The sequence below is a fragment of the Heterocephalus glaber genome, unplaced genomic scaffold (genome assembly GCF_053883595.1).
Source record: "Heterocephalus glaber isolate CG9 unplaced genomic scaffold, H.glaber_assembly_v1.0 deba00001447, whole genome shotgun sequence".
Lineage (NCBI taxonomy): Eukaryota > Metazoa > Chordata > Mammalia > Rodentia > Bathyergidae > Heterocephalus > Heterocephalus glaber.
Genome location: NW_028258299.1, coordinates 12267809 through 12288961, shown reverse-complemented (window position 1 = coordinate 12288961; position 21153 = coordinate 12267809). Strand labels below are relative to the sequence as shown.

The 21153-nt window shown below is 45.6% G+C and overlaps 1 protein-coding gene across 2 annotated transcripts in view; it reads right to left on the bottom strand.

The window, feature by feature from the left end:
* Positions 1 to 21153, bottom strand: part of Plpp3 (phospholipid phosphatase 3) — a 76474-nt gene that overhangs the window by 31302 nt on the left and 24019 nt on the right. For both annotated transcript variants that reach the window (XM_004869633.4, XM_004869632.4), the window contains exon 2: positions 5937 to 6094. In XM_004869633.4, the coding sequence (XP_004869690.2) occupies positions 5937 to 6094 (158 nt within the window). The remainder of the gene's footprint in view (positions 1 to 5936; positions 6095 to 21153) is intronic.

The following is a 21153-nucleotide window of genomic DNA, read 5'->3' as shown; positions in this document are numbered from 1 at the left end:
ATTTGGTGACAAATCCTTTCCTCTCCTTGAGGGTCTTGTGCTTGCCTTACCTCATCTTTGCCTCATCATAAGGGGCAAGATCGGCACCTTGCACCTCTGCTCCTAGGCCAAGGCGCCTTCCACAATGCCAGCTTGTTATGGAGTGGGGGGCACCAGGAGCCCACTGCACACAGGCGGACCAAGCCCCTCATACTAGCCCCGACACGTGTGGCAGTCTTAGGGACTCATGTGCCTGGTGGGCTGGATATTTTCTCTTCTTCCATTCATTTCTCTCCACACCCCAGATCCAGAAACTTTTATAGCCAACTAAATAAAGAGCATTTGGAATAGCATTCAGCACACTGTGGGCCTGCAATAAATGCCCATTAAAACGCTTGAGTTTTAATTCCTGTACTCTTTCACTCAGAAGAGTAACCCTGGCTAATCACCTCACCCTTTAAGCTCCGTGTCTTCTTGCATTTGTAAGCTGGGGTAAATAATACCTACCGCATGCAGCTGTTGAGGAGGATTTAAGATAAGTCAAATTTGTTTCTGGTCCAGTAGATAGCTCATAAAAGTTATTCCATTTTCTACCCCTATTCCTGACACACACACTGACTACTGACACAGAACGTACTTCCTGTCCATGTCACTTAAGATGGAGACTACTGTCACCTTCATATCGGATACATTTTTCCAACAGTCACAAAGCCCTAATTAAAGGGCTTCCAATAAATAAAGAAAAACAGTTGCCAGTCTCACTTCTTCCAGGAATAAGAATAAATCCAGGTGGTGGGGACCGGGAATGAACAAACAAAATCCTAAACAGCATGATTTCGATGCTTGTGTTTGTTTAATCACAAATAGATACCCCCTCCGGCCATCCCTCAGGAATAAGAAAGTGTCAGAAGAGCTCTGTGGCTGTCTGATCCAGGGACAACATAGTTTGAGGATTAATGTAGCCTCTCTGTTGGTGGTCTTGGTAATTGCACAGATGTAGCGCACTGTAAACTAGGGGACCCGATCTCCCACTAAGGCACTGCTGGGCCAGCACAACTTCACTTTTTTCAGAGTTGAAAACCCGACTAACCTTTAATGAGGAGGCTATGTTGGGGAACCTTGTTTTCTTGGCAGAGCTCTTGAAGATAAAGGGAGATGGGGAGGGGGACTAATGAGGTCCAGATGCGGGCAAACTGAAGCCTGATCCTGAATAAACAAGTCCTGGAGGTACTGAGCTCTTCTTGTCTCTCCAGCAAGAGATTTGCATACGGTACAAAGTGTGTTCCCCTGCGCCTCATGGAGCATATTCAAGATTTTAGAGAAGCAAATAGGATGCATTTCCTGGACCTGTAGATGAGATCAGGGGCCTAAAGCTTCAGACTTTCTCCCCACAATGCAAGGCCTCTGGGGGTTTTTACAAATGCTCTGTGCCCTGTAGTAGCTCAATCCCTACCCTGCACGGCTAACAGGACAGGCAGAAAACAAAGTAAACAGATAAGAAAACTCGCCTGACACAGGGACCATGAGAACAGGCGTGGGCCCAGGGTTCTCTGGGACCTTTGGAAGGTGGGAGAGGAGGGAGCCAAGGAATGCTTCCTGAAGAGGTCTGCCCAGGGTTTATTTACCACCTACTATGCCACAGAGGAGACCAGATCTCAGTCTTCCAGGAGCCTGTCATCTAGCTGCGGAGATGAGAGCTGGGGAATCCCACACAGGGAGATGTGCAGTAAAGGTGCCCCTTCCCTGCCCCAGATGGAGCTGTTAGTGCCACCAGGCCACCTACGTCTCACTGGGCTGATGCTCAGAGCTTCATCCCCAGCACCTGAACACCAGAGGTACCAAACCCCCGAGGAAGGTGCAAGGCTGCCTGAGACAGCAGTGGCACCATTAGTTAAAAAGCCCTGGCTTTGGAACCAAGACCCCTGGTCTGGCCCCACCAGCTCTGGGAGAATACAGAAAATCCTGGTCTCAGCTCCAACAATCAACTGCCCGGGTGACTACCAGGTGCAAGGAAGAGGTTGGGCATACAGGGGCTACTTTGTAAACTGCAACCCTGCAGAAATGAAAGGGATGGGTCTTCCTGATCACACACGTGACATCACAGAGTTACCAAACTACCGTCACATAATTTACAGAGAAAGAAAGGAGTTAGGTGGCTCATCTGAGCTTCGTAAAGGGCAAGTAAAAGGATAAGGAAGCACAAAGTTGAGACATGAACCTAAATCAGATGATGCCAGAGTCTGAGCCTTTTCTTTAGTTGGGAATGGTTCAAGCCAGGTCTGGGAGGGAAAGGGGCATGTCCATGGTACAGGGAGAGGGCGATTCACACATGACTCACCTGTGTGACAGCTCCTCAATATTAAGCATCTATGTAGACTGCTTTAGGGGGCCTGACCAAGGCAAGCACTGAGCCCATGTTATCTAAAATGAATGCTGAGCATTTTTGCCATATTAAAATCTTCGTCTCTAAGACTGAACACTGCAGTTCACGGCCCACATGTGAAGGGGCTGGCTAGGGGAGGGTATTTTACTGTCTGCGCTTAATCTCGCTGCTGCTAGAGTCATTAAGCCTTTGTAAGGCAGGGATAGGAACCACTGCTTTGTGGATTTGGAAGGAATTCCTATTATGCTATAATTCCAGAATCTGAGATACATCTGAAAAAGAGGTCAAAATGACTAGGTTTTTCCACAAGTCTTGCTACAGAAAGGTGTCTGCTTTCCCTATAACGTCTAAGGATTTGCACTGCTGAACCACACTGGTCTCCTCCGCTGCCACTCCATCCCTTTGTTGTGGGCACCATCCAAACTGGAGCCAGGGCATCCACACAAGGCCAGGCCTCTCTTGCTCTCTTCAACAAACCTGATGTTCGCCAGGAGAAAGCCCAGGGCAGCAAGTAGCAGGACGATGAGATTCCCAGCTCTGCAGCTGCCCCCTGCTATGACTGTTGCCCAGACCCTTTGATCAGAAGCCGATGTGGGTTAAGCCAGCCGCTCTTGGCGGGGGGGGGGGGGGGGGGGGGGGGCGGGTACATGGAGGCATGGTGGTATGGCTGCTGCTGCTGTTACTTAGTCAAATGGCTTTTCCAGAATCCAGAACCGAGCATACCAAAGTGAACTATTTTCATTCTGACTATTTTTATCTGATGTATTATCTTGGCTAAGTCACTTTGCTTTCTGTGTACTCATTTGTAATGAAGACTGTAAACATTTATTGTGTGGATGGTAGGTACCAGGCACTGAGTGACGCTACCTCCAAGAGCTCATTTCATCATTGTTGAAAGCTTAGTTAAGTGCACGTGAGTCCAATGAGGACCCCTGAAGCTAACTACCTCCCACACACCACACAGTCTGGACCAGAGCAGACGCCTTTTAGCCATATCACACTGAGGACAACAGAGCACCTAGCACTCAGAGATTCTTCAAGAGCCAAACATGCCATCACGACCGTGTGCTCCCACAGCACACAGCAGTCACTGAGGCGTTTTCTTGCCTGGTATTTCTCTGAACTGTACAGAAGTCGTATCTAAACCTGTGTTGCTGGCATTGTATGGAACAGGAAAACAACATGTTGCTTATCCTATAACCAAGGCCCATAGTATATGACTGTTTCAAGGAAACCCTGCAACCCAGAGACCATTTTAGTCAAAACATCAACATAACACAAGGAAAGGGGCAACCACCCCTAAGCTGTTCAAAGCAGGTTTTTCCTTAAGACACACTGGCATCCCCAGAAGGCAAGGCTGGCCTGAGCACGCAGCAAAGAGCTGCTGACCCTGGGTTCTGCTTGGGAAGAGAAGCATGGCGTTGAAAGGCACCACTTTAACATTGCTTTTGCTTGTCCTGGGCCAGCTGAGAGCCCTAGAGCTGCTCCTGTGTGCCTGGTACCCGCACACCCCATCTCCACACGGCGCAGGATGTGCGTCCAGCATCACAGCTTTGATTCTTACTGCTGTCCCTTTGCAGGACTGCCAACACCACTCCCACTTGACAGAAGAAAACCAAGGATTCACCTAATCCACCTGGGAATGGTGCCTAACTCTCCTTTCCAATGCACCGTGGGGAGCACTGCACCAGGCAAGCTGGGAACAACACCACATGGAGAGCAGAACACATGACATCCAGGTCTCAGCCATGGGTGCTGTCCTCATCTCCCTGTGCCCCTGGGTTATAAAGTGCTCCCGTGAAGCATTCCATTAACTGATGCTCCAGCTGTCAAAACACCTGCTCAAACCTTAGCTCAAGGTACTTCGCAGTTCTTTGCTTTCAGGACAAACGCCTTTTTCAGGAAAAGCCATTCTTCTAGAACTCAATTCCACAACTGTCAACCGGGAGCAAAACTAGACTTTTCACTTTTCAGTGTTTGAACACAAAGATTCTTAGTCCACCTTTAAGAAACTTCTACACTTGCCAAACGGACTGTTTTTCTTTTAAAGGTTGGAAAGAATTCTCCCACCCCTCTTTCCCCCTCCCCAAATTCAAACTGTTGATTGTGTGACTGGTTTACGACACTATTAAAAAACAAAGAGGGGTCTCAAAGTTTACAACCAGCCCCCAGAGTGGGTGTCAAAAGAAAAGCTTCCTGCAGTGTGTGGTTCTTGTAATATCAGCAGCTCGGACTTGATCCAGAGCAGGCAAGATAAGCTGACCGCCTATCCCCTTGAGCAGTTCATCTAGATAGCTAGCATCCTGAAACTTAAGTCTGCAAGATGCGAAGGGGACTTTGAAATAAGCTAGCTAGGTACAGCCTTCAACTCCGGTTGTTACTAGCTATAGACTTTAAGCATGTCATTTAATCCCTATGAGCTTTAGTTTTTCCATCTGCATAATGGGGATAAGAATATTTATTTCACATTTAGTGTTGTTGATACTAACGACATTGCTCCTTGGCTTCTTAATGCAGGCCAAAGATAAGTATTCAGTCTATGCTCAACAGAAAGGTAGCTCAAGCAAGAGAAGTTATGCTCTTAGTAGATGTGTTGCCTATCCCTCTCACCCACATGGCAAAGGTTCAAGGGCCGAGAACAAACTTAGCAAATATAGGGAATGCGAAATGGACAGGTGTGAAAATGGAGGACTCACAAATTCTAACAGTGGATTTTAATTACCCTCCCCCACCCAATGCCCATGACGTCACCGTTGCTCAAACTGAATCTAGACCTTGTTTAAACCCACGGCACATCTCTGCAATGAGGGTTTCCCCCTTTAAGGGAAGTCCTGCACATGGGAGCCTGGACTTTACTTCACACGGGAATCACCTGTTTAGCAATTAAGTTTGGAATGTATGGTAATATTCACGATCTCTTTACTCCTTGTTGCGACACTGTGAAGCAGGTTGGCCGCCTTTGGATGTAAAGCTGTATGGCTTGTGATACTGGAGGGCTAGATCTAGAACGTGTATCTCTGGATTCCAAGTCCTATTTACCTTGGCACCACAGCCATTGGGCAGGAGAACCAAACAACATACCAGAGAATGTCAGTGGGCTCATCACTATTTCTGCAGTGCAAGGAAGGTGTTCAGGGAACACAGGAAATAGCTGGGATAGTCAGCAAGGTGTTCCTTCCTCTCTAGGGCTCAGAGCTCAGACTGTGGGTTAGGAGACAGTTAAGTTCAAATTTCAGCTCTACAACTTCTTAACCAGTGATCTTTGGAAAATTAGCCTTATTCTGTGGACCTTAATTTCTTAAGTTGCACACGAAATAGAAGAACAATATCTAGACTAGACTGGATTGCTGTGAGGATAATATGTGGAAAACAATTTAAAGGGTGCTTAGTATGTCTTTATTGTACAGTAAGTATTGGCTTTTAGTAATAGTATTAGCTGCAAGATGTAACTAGTAGTAACATGCAATTCTGCTTGGTAGAAGATAATGGCTTTGCTGGCTTGTTACATCTCTGTTGGCTCGGACTGTCTATGCAATCACAATGCAGGAGAGGTCAGCAGAGGCAGGACACTTACTGCGAGGATGGCAATGACGATCCCCACGGTGCAGAGCACAGCGTCATTGATGGTCTCCCTGGTTTTCAGTGGGTACTTGATGCTCTCGTCACTGCAGTAAAATCCTCGGTGGTAAGGCTTGATGGTGCTTGTCTCGATGATGAGGAAGGGCAGGCTGGCTGGAATCATGCACATATGGAAAGGGGGGAAGGAAAAAAGAGAACATCAATGCAAGGAAGCTGAAGACAAGCAGGCTGCAGCAAGGACCATCCCAAGCCACAGTCATGGTGATGTTGGTTCCTTTCACTTATAGCCATGTACAGCCCACAGAGAGCACTTGCTACATCCATCTCCCTTCCTCCTTTCTTCTCCCTTGTGAGGAAAGGGGCACTTGTCTTGCCCAAGAGCCCAGAGGGAGGTCGTGGAAGAGTCAGGGGAGAGATTTTCCACCCTTGCACAACACCCTGCTAAAAATTAAAGCCCCATTTGTAACAACTACTAAAGTAACCCCAAAGTTAATCACGGCCCATTTTTGCCTCCAAGGGCATTCGTTTCCTAGGGTCCCCCAGCTCCCCTTTGGGAGGCTCAGCCTAAGGCCATGCTGCATGAAGTAGTGCAGGTCAAGGAGCCAGAACCTGGAATGAGTCCTAGATCCTCCACTTTCTAGTCCTGTGACCTCACCCCATCTCTGTAAGCCTCAGTTTCCCACAGTCAAATGAGCTGCAGTGATGATAAAGGAGACTGACACCTATAAAACCTCTAGCAATGTGTAGGAACTGCTCAATGAATGCCATGTGGAAGCCTTTGCTTTCACTGTTCAGGGTCACCAAGGAGTCGAGCAGCATTGAGCTCAGCCCAGCTGCCCGCAGACCTGGACAGGCGCTCAAGGGCACTGCAGGCACCAGGTGGCTGTAGCAGCTGCTCCTAGCTATCAGTGCCATTCTCTCAAAGGTCAGGGATTCCATCATCTGCCCAGAAAAGTCTCTCAAAAATCTGAATTGAAAAGCAAATGTCCATAAGGACTCCTATCCAGACACTACCATAGCCTTCTGACAGGTTTCCTGGCCCTTGGTGTCTCCTGCATGTATCTACCGCTTGTGTGCTGAAGGCCCTGACTGTGGGCATGGCACTGCCTCCCTAAAGCATCAGCAATGGGTCGCCATTGTACAGGATGAGATAAAGTGTATACTCCAGAACTCTCCTCCCCAGCCTCCTGCTCTGTTGCCCCTCTTCACTGCCCGCCCCTGTCTGCCGCCAAGAAAAGAGTCCACAGGGACTATGTCTTGCTTTGCTCCTGCTGTTCTCCTGGACTGAGATACTTCTTGCTGTCCTTTATGCAAGCTCAATACCAGACTCCAGTGACACCTCACAAAGTGAGAGGGCCAAGACTTTTACTGAATGTCAAGACTAGGGAAGACTATAAAAAAAATCTTGATGATAACCATTACTGACTGTGCCCAAACAATATATTAGGTATTTGTATGTACGTGTGTGTGTGTGTGTGTGTGTGTGTGTATATATATACACACACACATATACACACATAGGAATCGAACTTGGGACCTTGCACTTGTGAGGCAGGTGCTGGAACCACTGAACTAAATCCCCAGCCCCGTGTTTCTATATTAAATCTTTTGATAAGCCTGAGTGGTCATTTCAAAGGATCATTTAAGCATGACTCATTGTCAAATGAAGATGGACTATTTAGTTCATTTATGGCCTCTTAGTCTATGCTTTCCATGCCTAAATCTCTAATTTAACTTTGCAAATTGCTCTCATCCAAATGTGAAATTCATTAGCTAAAAAATACCAAGATAAGCAGTTACTCAAAAGATAAAGTTCCATTTTCATGTTTTTCAAAAAGAATTAAATTTATGTCACATTGCTCAAACCCCTAGACCACATCCAAAAAAAAAAAAGGTACCATGAATGCCACAATTTTTCAATTACTTTGGTCCAGACGGACAGTGATAAAAATGGTCACTTTCTAAAAAGTATATTTATGAATCACTGTGCATATGCACATGGATTTATTTGGTTTTATTCTTTGGGATTTATTTGAATTCTACGGTTATTTATTTTGTGACCCCTAACTGCTTCCTGCTAGAACAACAATTTACTTTATCAAATTCATACTGCTGCTTTGAAAAGAAAGAGCAGCAACACACCACAGTATTGTGCCTGACCTTCTCAAAGTAAACACAGAGGGGCCCTGAAAGGCAATAACCATTAACTTTTGAAACTCTGTCTCTGCCTTGGAGTAGGGGAGAAGGGGAGGCAGCGGGATAAATGTTTTGCTTAGAAGTGACAGAAGTCAGCTGATCTTTTGGGTGGGGGACCTGGGAAAGATATCTTCTAGATCAGAACCATCTTCAATCTACAGCCTAAACATTTTGAAATGTGACCAAGCTGGCTATGAAAAGTAGCCAAGAACCCAGCACTATTATATTAATAGTCTGCTTTTAAAGTTCCACACATCGTGATAAAAATGTTTAGCTGCAAGTCCAAGCCTGGCCGCAGCCTCTGAGGTGCCTGGAAGTCAAGGCGTTGCTAATAAACTCAGGAAGGGAATGGACTCCGAGGGCCTTGCATTTGTGCTATATTCTTAGGCCTCCAGCTTCTATTTTTAATAGTGTTCCCATGATGGGCCTGTAAAACTTGTGTTTCTAAGGACAATAAAACACATATAAAAGAGCTTTGGAGTTAGAACTCAGTTAATGACCTTGGTTCTGTTCCCTGCTACTCGAGCAAGTGACTTCACATTTCCAAAACTCCCTTTCTCATCTGGTCAGCGGAAGGAATGAATGCAACTTAAGGACGGCTGGGATGCTGTAAGTCGATGTGTTTAGGAGTTCATTCATTTATTCAACAAATATTCGTTGACTCTTAACTTTGTTTTTATTATGTGTAATCATAATACAAGATGGCCCAGACCCTGACTTCGGGGAGCTTACAGTTGGGTCAGAAGACACAGAGAATAAAAATGAGTCCAGGAAACTTCCATTGGACAAATTCAAGGCAACAACACCGGGCAACATCAGCATAAAGTCTGAGACACACTATAAACACTCAATGCTAACAGTGAGGAAGAGACAAAAAAGGCCCACAGAGATGGCTAGGAAAGAGAACTCTCCGGCCAGTTCCTCTGCCCTCTCTTAGACTGGGTTCCATCCAAATCCCTTTTCTTCTTTATTTGCCTATGGCTTGGGGGTGGTTTCCGGTTGTGATTATGTGAATGATTACCGCAAACAGACACGAAGCCGGATCTGAACATATTGTTTATTTTCTTGAAAGGCATGGAGATAGCATTTAGGAAACCCAAAGCCTTTTTCTGTCTCTCTTACAAACTTGTGGCATTACTGGGGTGATGCCCGTCAAATCTTGGCTTTGCTCCAGGACGAGGGTAACCTCAGACACCCTTCAGTTGATGGGCGATTCACAAACACCCCCAACTGGGGAGCGGGTTCCCCATGAGACACCAGAGCATGGTTGGCCTCTGCAAGACACAGGGAAGAGGCTGTGCCTTTCCAAAGCAGTGTGGCCATTTTCAACAATGGTACCATCTTGATTCCCACACCCCCTCATCACTTCACTTCAAGAAAATTCCCAGTGCTAGATAGTGGGATGCTAAAAGTAAACCTATCACAGCAATTTTCCTGGAGAACTTGATGTTGTAAGAAAGTCACAAACACAAATGCACTAAGGTATTTCTAGTGCGATCACTGATGTCTGTGCAGGTTGCAGTGAGGGCACAAAAGACCACTCTGCCAGGGTCACACAGGGCTCAAGGCCTGACTTGATCCTTCGACAAGTAAGAGAGGTTTGTAAGACCCACAGATGAAGCACATTCATGAAAAAAAATCAGTATAGTTTATAGAGATACCAATACTGGCAGTCACAAAATATCGGTGTTATGGTTGTTAAATGTCCCCTCAAAACCTCCTGCAGTTGTAGATGCTGCTTTTTCAGATGTGGCTGAATCTAGAACGTGTGGCTGATTCATGGTGCAGTGCTAGGATTAAGGATGGGTGGTTAATAAATCAGTCCACTGATTGGTTTGGCATCACCCTAATCCCAGTAGCCTGGATACAATATAAGGGGCAGAAAAAGGCATGTCAGGCCCCTGGCTTGCTTGCTTGCTTTTGCTGTCTTCTGCTTGCTATGAACTTCTCCTCTGCAATTCCCCTCTGCCAAGCCACCCGGCCTTGGAGTCACCCGATTATGGACTGAAATCTCTACAAACTGTGAGCTAAATAAACGTTTCCTCCCTTCACTTGTGGGTGTTGGGTATTTTGTCTCAGCAACGAGAAAGTAACTAAGACAGTTGGTAATTACAAGAACATAATTTTAAATTTTGCTACAGAGCTGGAAAAGAAATACAAGTAGATAAAGGGGAGAAAGAGAAAAATAGCACAAAGACTAATAACAGCTAATGTTTACTGAACAACTATTATGTACCCAAACTTAGGATGTGCCACATATACTACTCGGTCTGACAAACCTAGCTACCTACCATCTTTAGGAACTGTCTGGGGTATGGACACGAAAGAAGTTAAATCCCAACCTTCAAGTGGCCCAAAGGCTAATAGGAGAAACAGTCATAAAACTAATACGTCAAGCCACTTTAAGGTTCGGAGAGATTAAAGTGTTACCAGAGTCACTCAGCAAGTAGGCAACAAAGCTGGATGGGATTCCAGCGATCTGATTCTAAATCTCAGGTGCTTTCTGAAATGAGTCATTTAAAACACAGAGAAGGAAGCACCTATGAGTATTAATAAATTAAACGAAGCTCAGTAACTCTCATGACTGTTGCAAAATAAATGAATAAATTTTGGAAGAGTCAAGGCAAGAGCACTAGCTAATGTTCATTGAATATTCACCATGTACCACACATGTGCTAATTATCACACACATACCTAATTTAATCAAAACTCTGAAGCCAATATCCTGGAATTTAACTTATTGATAATAAAATGTGCATTACAAGCTTTTCAGAAAGCAGAGCCAAAAAAATAATAATCATCATCATCTGAGGATGATTGCAGAGCCAGACTCAAGCATTTCTCCCTCTTTTTAATCAAGGATCAATTAACTTTCTATATCTCTGGGGACTTCTTGGGATGTGTAGGCTGCAGAGGTGGCGAAATACGAACTCACTGACAAACACTTAATGGGCAGAAAATCAAAGCATGAAGAAAGGCCCCTGTGTTGGGTTCAGGCCTTTGAAACTTCTCTGGCTTTGAAAAACTAACACTTGGGCAGGTTGGGTGGTTTAGGGGTGGGGTGTAAAAACACAGAGGAGAAGTTTTCGTAGCCCACCCATTGATAAAGTCATGTGGGAAGTGTTACCAGAGTGACCCGGCCCCAAAGCCCCGCTCCCTGCACCCTCAACTTCACATTTGCACAAAATTAAACCCAGCCTCCTTCTCTGAAAGTGCTTTTTTAGAAAGCCCTTGGAGAGTGGGGGTGGGGTGGGAAGGTGAAGGAGAAATGGTTGCCCCTTTTGGATGAGCAACCATGTGAGAAAGGATTTCATCTTTGCTTTACCCCCAGTCCCTCAGGGGCCTTTTCCAAGCACTGTCCAGTCTTCCACCTAACCAGTCTGTACTTACCCTAAAATAAATAAGCAAACCCTAGGACCTGCGAGAGTAATAATCACACTAGCATCTGCAGAATGCCTCTGTACCTACCCACATTCTACCCAGGATGCAGGAGCAGACATCTGGTGTAACACAATGGCTCAGAGTGGGCGGCTACTAGGACTTGTGGCAGGGACTTCCTATATCTTACCTACAGTGAAAAGCTATGAGTAGGTTCTGTTCTGTCCACTTCACAAATGAAAAAAAATGGAGGCAAGAAACGTCAAGCAGCTCGCCTAACGTGCAGAACCAGCAAATGGGACTGATTTGGGCTAGTTATCAGAAATACAAGTAGAAGACACCAGGGTTCTACTTTCAAGGGCCTTAGAGTCTAGTTAGGAATTAATTTAATCTCCATAATAGCTATGAGAAGTTGTGGGTCATTCTTTTCACCTGTAACCAACAAAAAACTGAGGACAGAACTTTTATAATGTTTCCGGGGTCCCTCAGTGAATAAATGAGTGACTGGGATTTGAACCCATGTCTGTCATTCTGTTGGTGCATGATTTCCTGCCCCCGCACCTGACCCTCCCCTTTCTTTATAAATGTACTCCCTGTTAAAATATGACCAACTGACTTTTTAAAAAAATCACTTAAGGTCAGAATGGTCAACCCAACTACTACTTAGAGGTTCAAAATACAAATATTTATGTTGCTTGTAAGTGACAGCATTTCTATTTAAAGTAATTAATTGCTACTGGTCTTAGAAGTGTGCAAACTTTCTTTGGTTTACGATATTTGTCCAGATTTTTAGACTGGACACGATCCAGATGGCCACAACTCAGTTTACTATGAAGGCGTTTCTTCACCTTTGGAAGAGGCTGCCATGAAAAACACTTACTGTTGGCCGGGAGAACACGCAATATTCTGGGGCTAGAGGTTTCCCCTGACAAACGCTCATTCTTTGGTGCTAGAACGTTCAAGCCTATCTTCATCAAAAGAAGACTGCCAGAACCAAAACCAGCTACATGGGAGAAACAGAGAAACCAGTCTTGGGGTGTGGGTTTCCCACACCAAGTCCAAGATCTATTTCAGATCAATAATCATGTACAGACAGTTCCTGAATATCGGCCCTTGTGTTGGGCAGAGAAGACATAAAGATAAGCGAGGAAGTCCCCAGTGTTCTGAATTCCTCACCTTCAGGAAGTTCTGTTCCCCAGCAAAGAAACCTGTCTTTAGTTCAATCATGGCCTTTCTCACTTGAAAAGGCCTACAGTGAAAACATTTAATTCTTTAAAGTAACTCATATCAGCCTCCTGCAAACCTCTAACTCTGGTTGTTTTGGCCATTTTCAGTTTGATTTTTAAAAGCTTGCCACATTCACCTGGAACCTGGAAATGAAACAAACCGACCAGCAACGCCTTGTTTGTGCCTTTCACTGAGAGCCCCAGGCCTCTTTTGTCACCATTACACATTTCACAAATGAGAACTTTATTTCCAGTAAAACTCCCAGAACCAACAAGACTTAGACCTTCACTTGAGGTGAAGATGAATGACTGCCAAGATCGCTTTCATCTCCTTCAACTCCTCTTTTAAACAAGGATGGTAATAAATTTCCATTCACTTGGTCGGGAGCTTTGTATATATTAGCTATTTAACTCTCCTCTAAATTAATCCTTAGTACATAGCTGAAGGTCGGAGAAGCTATAATTTGTCTAGGTCCACTCTGCTGCTAAGAAGAGCAACCATGATTTGTACCAGAACCGTCCAACTCTAAAGTCCCTTTGGACTTGCGGACAGCCCGGCTTTCTTGCTAATGCACATGAACAGTGTCTACACAGATATTCACAACCTAGACAGTCAGCCATAATGCTCTTGAAAGCATCACTGATCTTGAACAAGAACAGACACCAAGGCTGTTCTTTGGGTGTTGAGGTGAAGTTATCAGATCCAGCTACTCTCTCTGCCTCAGTCTCCTGTAGGGCACAAGAGTGTCCAATGGCAGCACGGCTGCCCAGAGCTGGGCCACTGCAAGAATCACGTGTGTGCTGTGGCTCACAGCTCTTACATAATCTCATTTGATCTTCCTAACAACTTTGTGAAGGATGTTTTAGCATCTTGTTAAGTATCACTTGCAAACTCCTATTTATTCTTCGTGACTTAAGTAATCACTTTTGCAAAGGCTTCATTTAGCCACGCCATGCCTCTGACAGCATGGGTTGCTCCTTTTCTTCCCAGCATATTCATGAACTTTGAGTCAGACACATGGATTTCATATTCTACCTCTCCCACCTGTCATGCTTGTTGTATGAGCTTGGGAAGGTCACGTTGCTTCTCTGAACTTTACTTTTTCTTTATCTTCATACAATAGGATTTTGTACAACACTTCTCAATGTATGGAGTTGAAATACAGTTTATAAAATATCCTGAACTTGCCTGGCTCAAGATATATTAGTTCTTGCTCCAGTATGAGATAGGGAGCCACTTGAAGCTTGAAACAGTGTTAAGATGTGATCAGAGTTCTTTCTAGAGTTCATTCAACTAGCTGTGGGCCCACTGGCCACTTCCCAAATGCAATCCGATCCCCCAAAAAAGGCATGCTCATAAAATCCTATAATTCCAGGGACGTTTTAGGGTTGAGCAAACAGATAGGCCTTTGACAGTGGTTTGCAAGACTTGCCACCCTGACACAGGGAAGAAATATCACAGCAGGAATTCTGCCATACTTTCTCAAAAGATCACACAGGCTACATAGGAGGCATGTCTATTAATGAAGGTGGAGGAAAAAACATTTCTTTTTATTTTTCCAATGATTAAACATGCATTCATCAGCATGTGCACTCACACCCAAGCCATGCTGCCCAGGTGTATGCAGAGCACAGTGCTCCTGTGGCAGTAGAATAAACACCATGTGGACTGGCAGGTTATCAGACACCTGGGAGGGTCAAAGTTCGAGATAGTCAAAAGCCAGACTGGAGCCAGTGCCAGAAATGAAGCAATGGAGCATCTCTGAGGCTCTGTAAGCACAAAATCACGCCAGCAGGCAGTCCAAGGGCACTCCATGGTATCCCATCCAGCATACGGCCCCAGTTATAGACATAGTCACCAACTGGCAGCCCATGGCCAAATCTGGCCTGCAGAGATGTTCTGTTTGCCCACCCAAGATCTAAAAAAATTTTAATTAGTAGTTAACATTTAATAGCAAGCAGTCTCATATAACATCCAGATTTCCAGCTTCTGAAGTCAGCTGTCACGTGTGTGGCAATGCAGCAATGATGGTGTAGCTACCTTCCATAGATGGAGTACGTGTTCTCCGGGGGCTGTGGGTCTGCATGTCTCCTGGACACTCAGGCTGTGTGTAGGTTACCATCCTCACTGAGCTTGTTCTGTCTATTTCCCTACATCCAGTCACTTCAGTCATTTCTATTAACTAGCTGTGTACACACTTGTCTTTTCTATCGCTGAACTAGAGACTAGAGGAGTTCTCTGTAGAAATAACTTTTGATTCAACAATGTCTTTCTTCCTCAGTAATGGCTGCATGAGACATGAATGTTTAATGGAAGGTGTGCACATGTGTTTATTTGTCTGTGTTAATCTTGACCCAAGCTTGAACCTCTGATCTATGTTTCCCACTGAAGCATTATGTCATGTCACTAGTGCAAGGAAGTTAAATTTTAAATTTTAGAGATAGGGGAAGTGAGGTTCAGATATAGAGGAAGTGAAGTGATTTGCCAAAGGTCACACAGTTATTAAAAGGAACAAGGATCTGAAGCTAAAACCCTTAGCAAGTTTACTGTATGAACACCTACCTGCTTTCCTGTCCAGGTAAAACTGTGTCTTGATAAATTACATGGTCACACATAAAGGGAAAACAGTGGACCCAACTTACACTACTCTATGCATTACTAAGTGGAGTTATCAGTGGAGTTAAAAGTTCTACTTTTATAGGCAATAGTTATCTAAGGTAAAAACAAAACCATCCTCCTTCAGAGACTAACTAGCACACTAATCCCAAAGAGTAAAAGCAGGTGAGAAGGGACTTAAGAGTTCAAGTCCATCAGAGATCTGTTGGTATCACGATTCTTGCTCAAAATGGAGTTAGGCACATACCAGTAACGTGATGGTAAAATGCTGGACCCGCAAGAGAACTTAACTGTCATTACTTCGTGTAATAGATCAGAAGACTAAGACCTACCTCAGTAGGCTTGTAATTGTTCCTCTCCTATCAGTCTTCTGTATTAGCTCAGAGTCTCTTCAGAAAAAGGGTTGGTTCATATGTTCATTTGCATCTCCAGCACACACAATAATTCCTAGCAGTGAGCAGGTGCTCAAAAAATGAGTATTCACCCTGGCATGGTTCTGTAATTCCAGCACTCAGGAGGCTGAAGCAAGAGGATCGCCAAGCAAGAGGGTCAGTTTGGGCTACACACAGTGAGTTCGAGGTCAGCCTGAACAATATAGTGAGACCCTGTCTCAAAACAAGAGTAAAATGAACGCTGAATAAATGTTTAGGAAACAAATCTAAATTCAAAAGACCTGACTCCTCACCAAACACACTCTGTGTCTTGTGAATTTTTTTCCCTTCTGAATTTTAATCTAATATTCTCACATTCCAAATCCTGTTTCCTAATGCAACTCCCCACCCCTAACATGTCACCCCAGTGAATTACTTACGGGGAACCTAACCAGCTTCGCATTTCGGATGGAGAGCGAGGAGAGATAGCCTTTTAGATCCTTACTCTTCCCAGCCTCTTCCACGTAGTGAAACTATCAGAAGGCTGTGGAGCTCTCGGAAGCAAGCTTAGCAGTGACTCGGCTGCCACCCAAGCCTCAACCTGCCCAACCTCGCAAGGCTCAGGCATTGATTTCAGACACCAAGGAGACCTCATCCCTTTGCCAAGATCCTCTTGGGAATCACTGTCCTCAAGAAAGCTGCAAGTCAGAGGGGGATCACAGGCCTCAAGGAAGTAACTCAGATGTGGCTTCGAAAACCAGTTTGGCCACTTAGAATCTACTGTGATTTTCAGCAAGTTGCTTAACTTCTCTGAGCCCCAGTGAAAAGACACCAATCCTCACTGTGAAGAGCTACGAAGATGCAACATCCTATGGCAGTATTAACAAAGGCCCTTTCTCCTCCCTGCCTGTCTTGTACATCTGCTACCCTCTGTTTACAGATGCCAATCAGCCGGCTTAACTGGTTTCCTCAGTAGGTGGCTGGGCTAACTTGGACAGGACCCTGTCATGCAGACAGACACTGTCATTTGCATTGAGCAAGAATGGAGATGTTCCAGAGTACTGCGGATAAGACAACCTCACCCAGGGACCACACTCCCCAGTCCTGGCCGGTCAATGTTCCTTTTGTAAAGTACAGAAACTTTCTTCAAATCTGACAGCTGCCACCTGCACAAATAATTCAGGGATGTAATTTTGTAACTGAATACAAGCCCTGAAAGCTGAAAAGTCTGAAGTCCAAAATAATCCCTCTGACCTTCTGCCTAAATGCTCACTAATCACTTTTTAATTTGTAGTTGATTTCCTCCCTATGTGCTGTCCTTCCAGGTCATGTTTCCATGTTAAAAGTGTCCAGGGAGTGAATGGCACTGCAGAACACCTGGTCCAAGTGCAAGTCCCGCTCCTTTCCCAGATATCAAAGGCTCGAACTGTACCTCCAGGGCCTGTGTCCTGAGAAGCTCAACAGACAGAGTTCAGAGATTCCTGCTTGCCATCTGCATGCTAGTGATGTGCTTAAGAATATATATGTGTATCTCCATCTACAGCTGGAAAGGTATGCTTCCCAGGAAGTTAACAAATTGCTGTTTCATTCTAATCTCCTACTCAAATTTTATTCCTGAAAAAAAAACAGAGAGAAGTAACTTGAAGGAAGTCAGTTCCTAAAACATAGATGCATGTTAATAAGGTAACAAACCGGCAGTTCTAAGACCTTCTTACATCCAGAATGCCCGGTGAAAAGGTTTCTACCGGAATTGTCACCAGGACTGCAGTAAATAGCAATAAATTACAGCCGAACGGATCTAGTGGAGTCGTGCGATGTGAGCCTTTTGCCTACTGAGCACTGGAGTCTGCAGTGGTCTGAGGGGGTCGGCTCTCCTGTCCTCTGGAGGACTGGAGATTTTGCTCCAGTGGAAGCAATGTCTGACATCCACATTATCGCACAAGTGAGTCTGGGAGTGTCTGTTAAGTTCTGTTGCCAACATGATGTTAAAAAGCAAGCGGTCCTCAACAGTCTCTGACAATAACTCACACTTGTGGGTCTCGGTTCTGCTGAGAACCAACCGCCCATGTGGTCAAAGGAACCACTCTCACTTCCGCTGTCAGACTCCCTTCTTCATGTGCAAAATGCAAGGTGGAGGTCTGACCGGGTGTCTCTCAGACTTCTCTAGGGGGATTTTCATCTTTATCCAAGGGGTGTGGAAGATTTTACAAACAAGAAGACTTCGCTCCCAGGACGTCTTTATAACAGATGGGCTCTACCACCTGCCCGAATTCCAGCTGAGGTGACTGAGAACACACAGCTGTCTTCTCAGTTTGTGAGGGGACACTGAGCCAAGATCTCCAGAGTTCACAGATGCTCACAGCAGCTCCAGAAAACAACCCAACTCTGCAGACTTTCAGACAAAAGCTGAATGTCTGCAGCCCCCGCTCTGCCAAATTAGCAGGCATCATGCTACTCTAGGCACCTTAGAGCAGCACCCCTTTCTTCCAACCAGGTGAGCAGCGCCAGCTCTACATCACAAGGGCCAGAGTGGGGGCGCAGCCCTAGAGCAGAACAGGGAATGCCACCAGCTCAGGCCGACTTCGCACAGAACGGGGCCACCACATTCTCCATCTGTAGATGTCTTGGACTGGAGGAGAGGGTGCCTGTCCTCGCAGGTCCTGTGCCACCCTTGGTAGCCCCGGCAGTGCCACCCTTCTCCAGGCAGGACAGGGACAACAAAACACAGGCCAGGCCTTCAGATGCATGGGGGAGAGCTGGCACAGTCAGTGGCTCCTAGGCGGCTGGCTATTGGAAGCCTATTGTTCCAGAGGAAGCTCTTGTTCAGCTGCTGAGAGAAAAGAGTATTTCCTGGGATATGTCTTCAGCGGTTCTGGAAGCCAGGCCCTTATGGAGCAGCGAGGAGCTGGCTTCCCTTAGAGGGACAGTGTGTCTAGATTCCTTCTTCCAAATCAAACGTCTCACAGCGTATGAATCAGGCGGGGGTGAGAGGGTGGGGAAGTGGGTGTGGGGGTACCAGGCCTTCTCCCCTCGGCTTCCCCCCATGGTCTGCCCACCTGACCTCTAACTGCAGTACGTGACAAAGCCCTAGTGTTTTCTCTGCCCATCCTTCTCCTCCCTCCAACACATTCCCCTGCAGGCACACACACATTTTTTTTAAAGGGCAAAATGCCAAATAACATTATTCCCCTTCACTATGGCATTGCCATGAGAGCTCCCTGGTATGTGTGCCTAAGAAATGGAAGATTTTCATGGAAATCTCAACCTCCAACTATAGCTCCTCCCTTCAAGGGGAGGATCCCCAAGTAGAACCTAACTGGAGGGACAAGAGGGAAGAGCAAGACTGGACTGCTTGAAGACAGACAATTTGAGGCCCCTGCAATCATGTGCAAAGCCACGTTCTCCAGCTCCTCGAAGCCCTGTGCATGATGCCACATTCTGTCATGCCTAACCCTCAGCACAGGGACTGCACCATGTCATGTGAGGGGGAGAGGGAGAGCTCATAGTATATACATGATACCCACAGGCACAGTGTGTGATGCGGCTCACCGAAAATGTTAGCCAATATCAATCAACTGAACATTCAGAGAAATCAGAATAGTTTTCCAGGTTTGGTTTGGTTTTGAGGTCGGGTGAAATCAGCAGGCAAGCCCCTCCCACTTCTGCCAAGTCACAGCAGTGTGACCACAGACTACTGAATTCTTGGAACCTTGGGTTCTTCATCTGCAAAATAGGTCCTCTGGTTTTGAGAGGCTCTCGTGGGGATTTCTGGGGATACGTGTTAAACATCCTATCACACAATAGGTGTGGGCTAATGTTTCCTTCTTCCCTTTCCCTCACAGCACAAGGGAAAAGGGAGCGATTCCGAGGAAGAGCCCAGTAACCGTGAGAAGTAATCTGTCAGGCTCCAAGGACCGCCAAACGCAGGCTGCCTATGTGGGCTGCAGTGCATCCATCTAGATGACAAAAAGGGTCTTGGGGAATTAATTATTCAGTAAACTTGCCCTTCACAAATCCCATCTAAAGGAATGGTTTGATGCTTTTCAGTACACCAGCTATACAAAACCCTGAAAGACCAGTACACTTCAAAAGCCTCACAAAAACCCAGGCCTGGTTTGGCAAGAGTTCCTCAGCCACTGGGTTTTCTGTGTGTGGTTTATAATAACATGCAAACCTGATGCCAAGTCCTAATCTATTAAGGGACTGCCAATTAGCAGGAGGCTGGGACCTGTAGGTTTGAGAACTGGGCAGCAGGGCTAATTAGGCTTGCAAATTATTTCTCTCCATCGCCCCCCACAACCCGATGCAAGGTATACTGACCAATTGTCCTGGGTAGGGTCCCGTGCACACTGTTTTGTGTTTGTTTGTGTTAAGATTTCAGATCTGAATGTTACTGCCTATTTTCAGGTCTGCCGAAAAGGGTAAAACAGGGGACTCAATAAGGTGCTTCTCTGGTCAGTGATTCTCAGATCCAGCCAATCATTTCAAGGGCACTTTTAAAAAATGTTTCCAGGCCCCATTCAGGCCTACTCAAACACCTGATCAGAATTTTCAGGAATGAGGACCTGAGAATTTTTTTCTTCAGTGCAATCAAATTCTGGGCCTTGCACATGCTAGAAAAGTATTCTGCTACCACTGACATACACTTCTAGCCCCACCCCCCTCATTTTTTTCCCCAGTACTGAAGATTGAACCCAGGGCCTCGGCACTGACCTATGTTCCCAGACCTTTTTAAAAGAAATATTGAGACAGGTTCTCACTAAGTTTCTAAGTTCCCCTGGTTGGATTCAAACTTGTGATCCTCCTGTCTCAGCCTTTCAGAGTGCTGGGATTGCAGGTGCATGCCACCATGCCCAGCTTAGAATTATTTTTAGGAAGACATTCAGGTGATTCTACCTTAAGATGATTTGGAAACCACTACTCTGAGAAGCAAAAACTTCATTCTTGAACGGAAAGGGTAGTTTAAAAATTGATATAACATATATATCAGGTAATTGACATACTCATCCATTAAATAAATAGAATTTAAAAACTACACTGAATATCAAGTGTTTAATAAGCACCTATTGTGTGCTATGGACAGAAAATACTAAGATGAGTGCACCCTGGGGGGCTCACTCCAGGAGATGTGAGCCACAGCCTCAGGAGAAACCTGCAGGAGGCTGGCCAGGGCTCTGACTTGCAGCTCTCCCCACCCTCTCTCTGCTCCCTAGTTGTGAACTAAGCTTTCTAATCTCTGCCAGATCAGCTCAAGAAAGAAACAGGATGATTTTAGATGCCAGACTTCAGAGCCTCTCAGAAGAGGAGGAAACCGGTGCCTGAGCAGTGCCCGAGTTACAGACATGACAAGGTGGCCGTGTAACCCAGGGGCCACTGAGCAGCAGGAAGGGCCTCCTTGGGGCTAGGAGCCCAACGTCAGGTGTT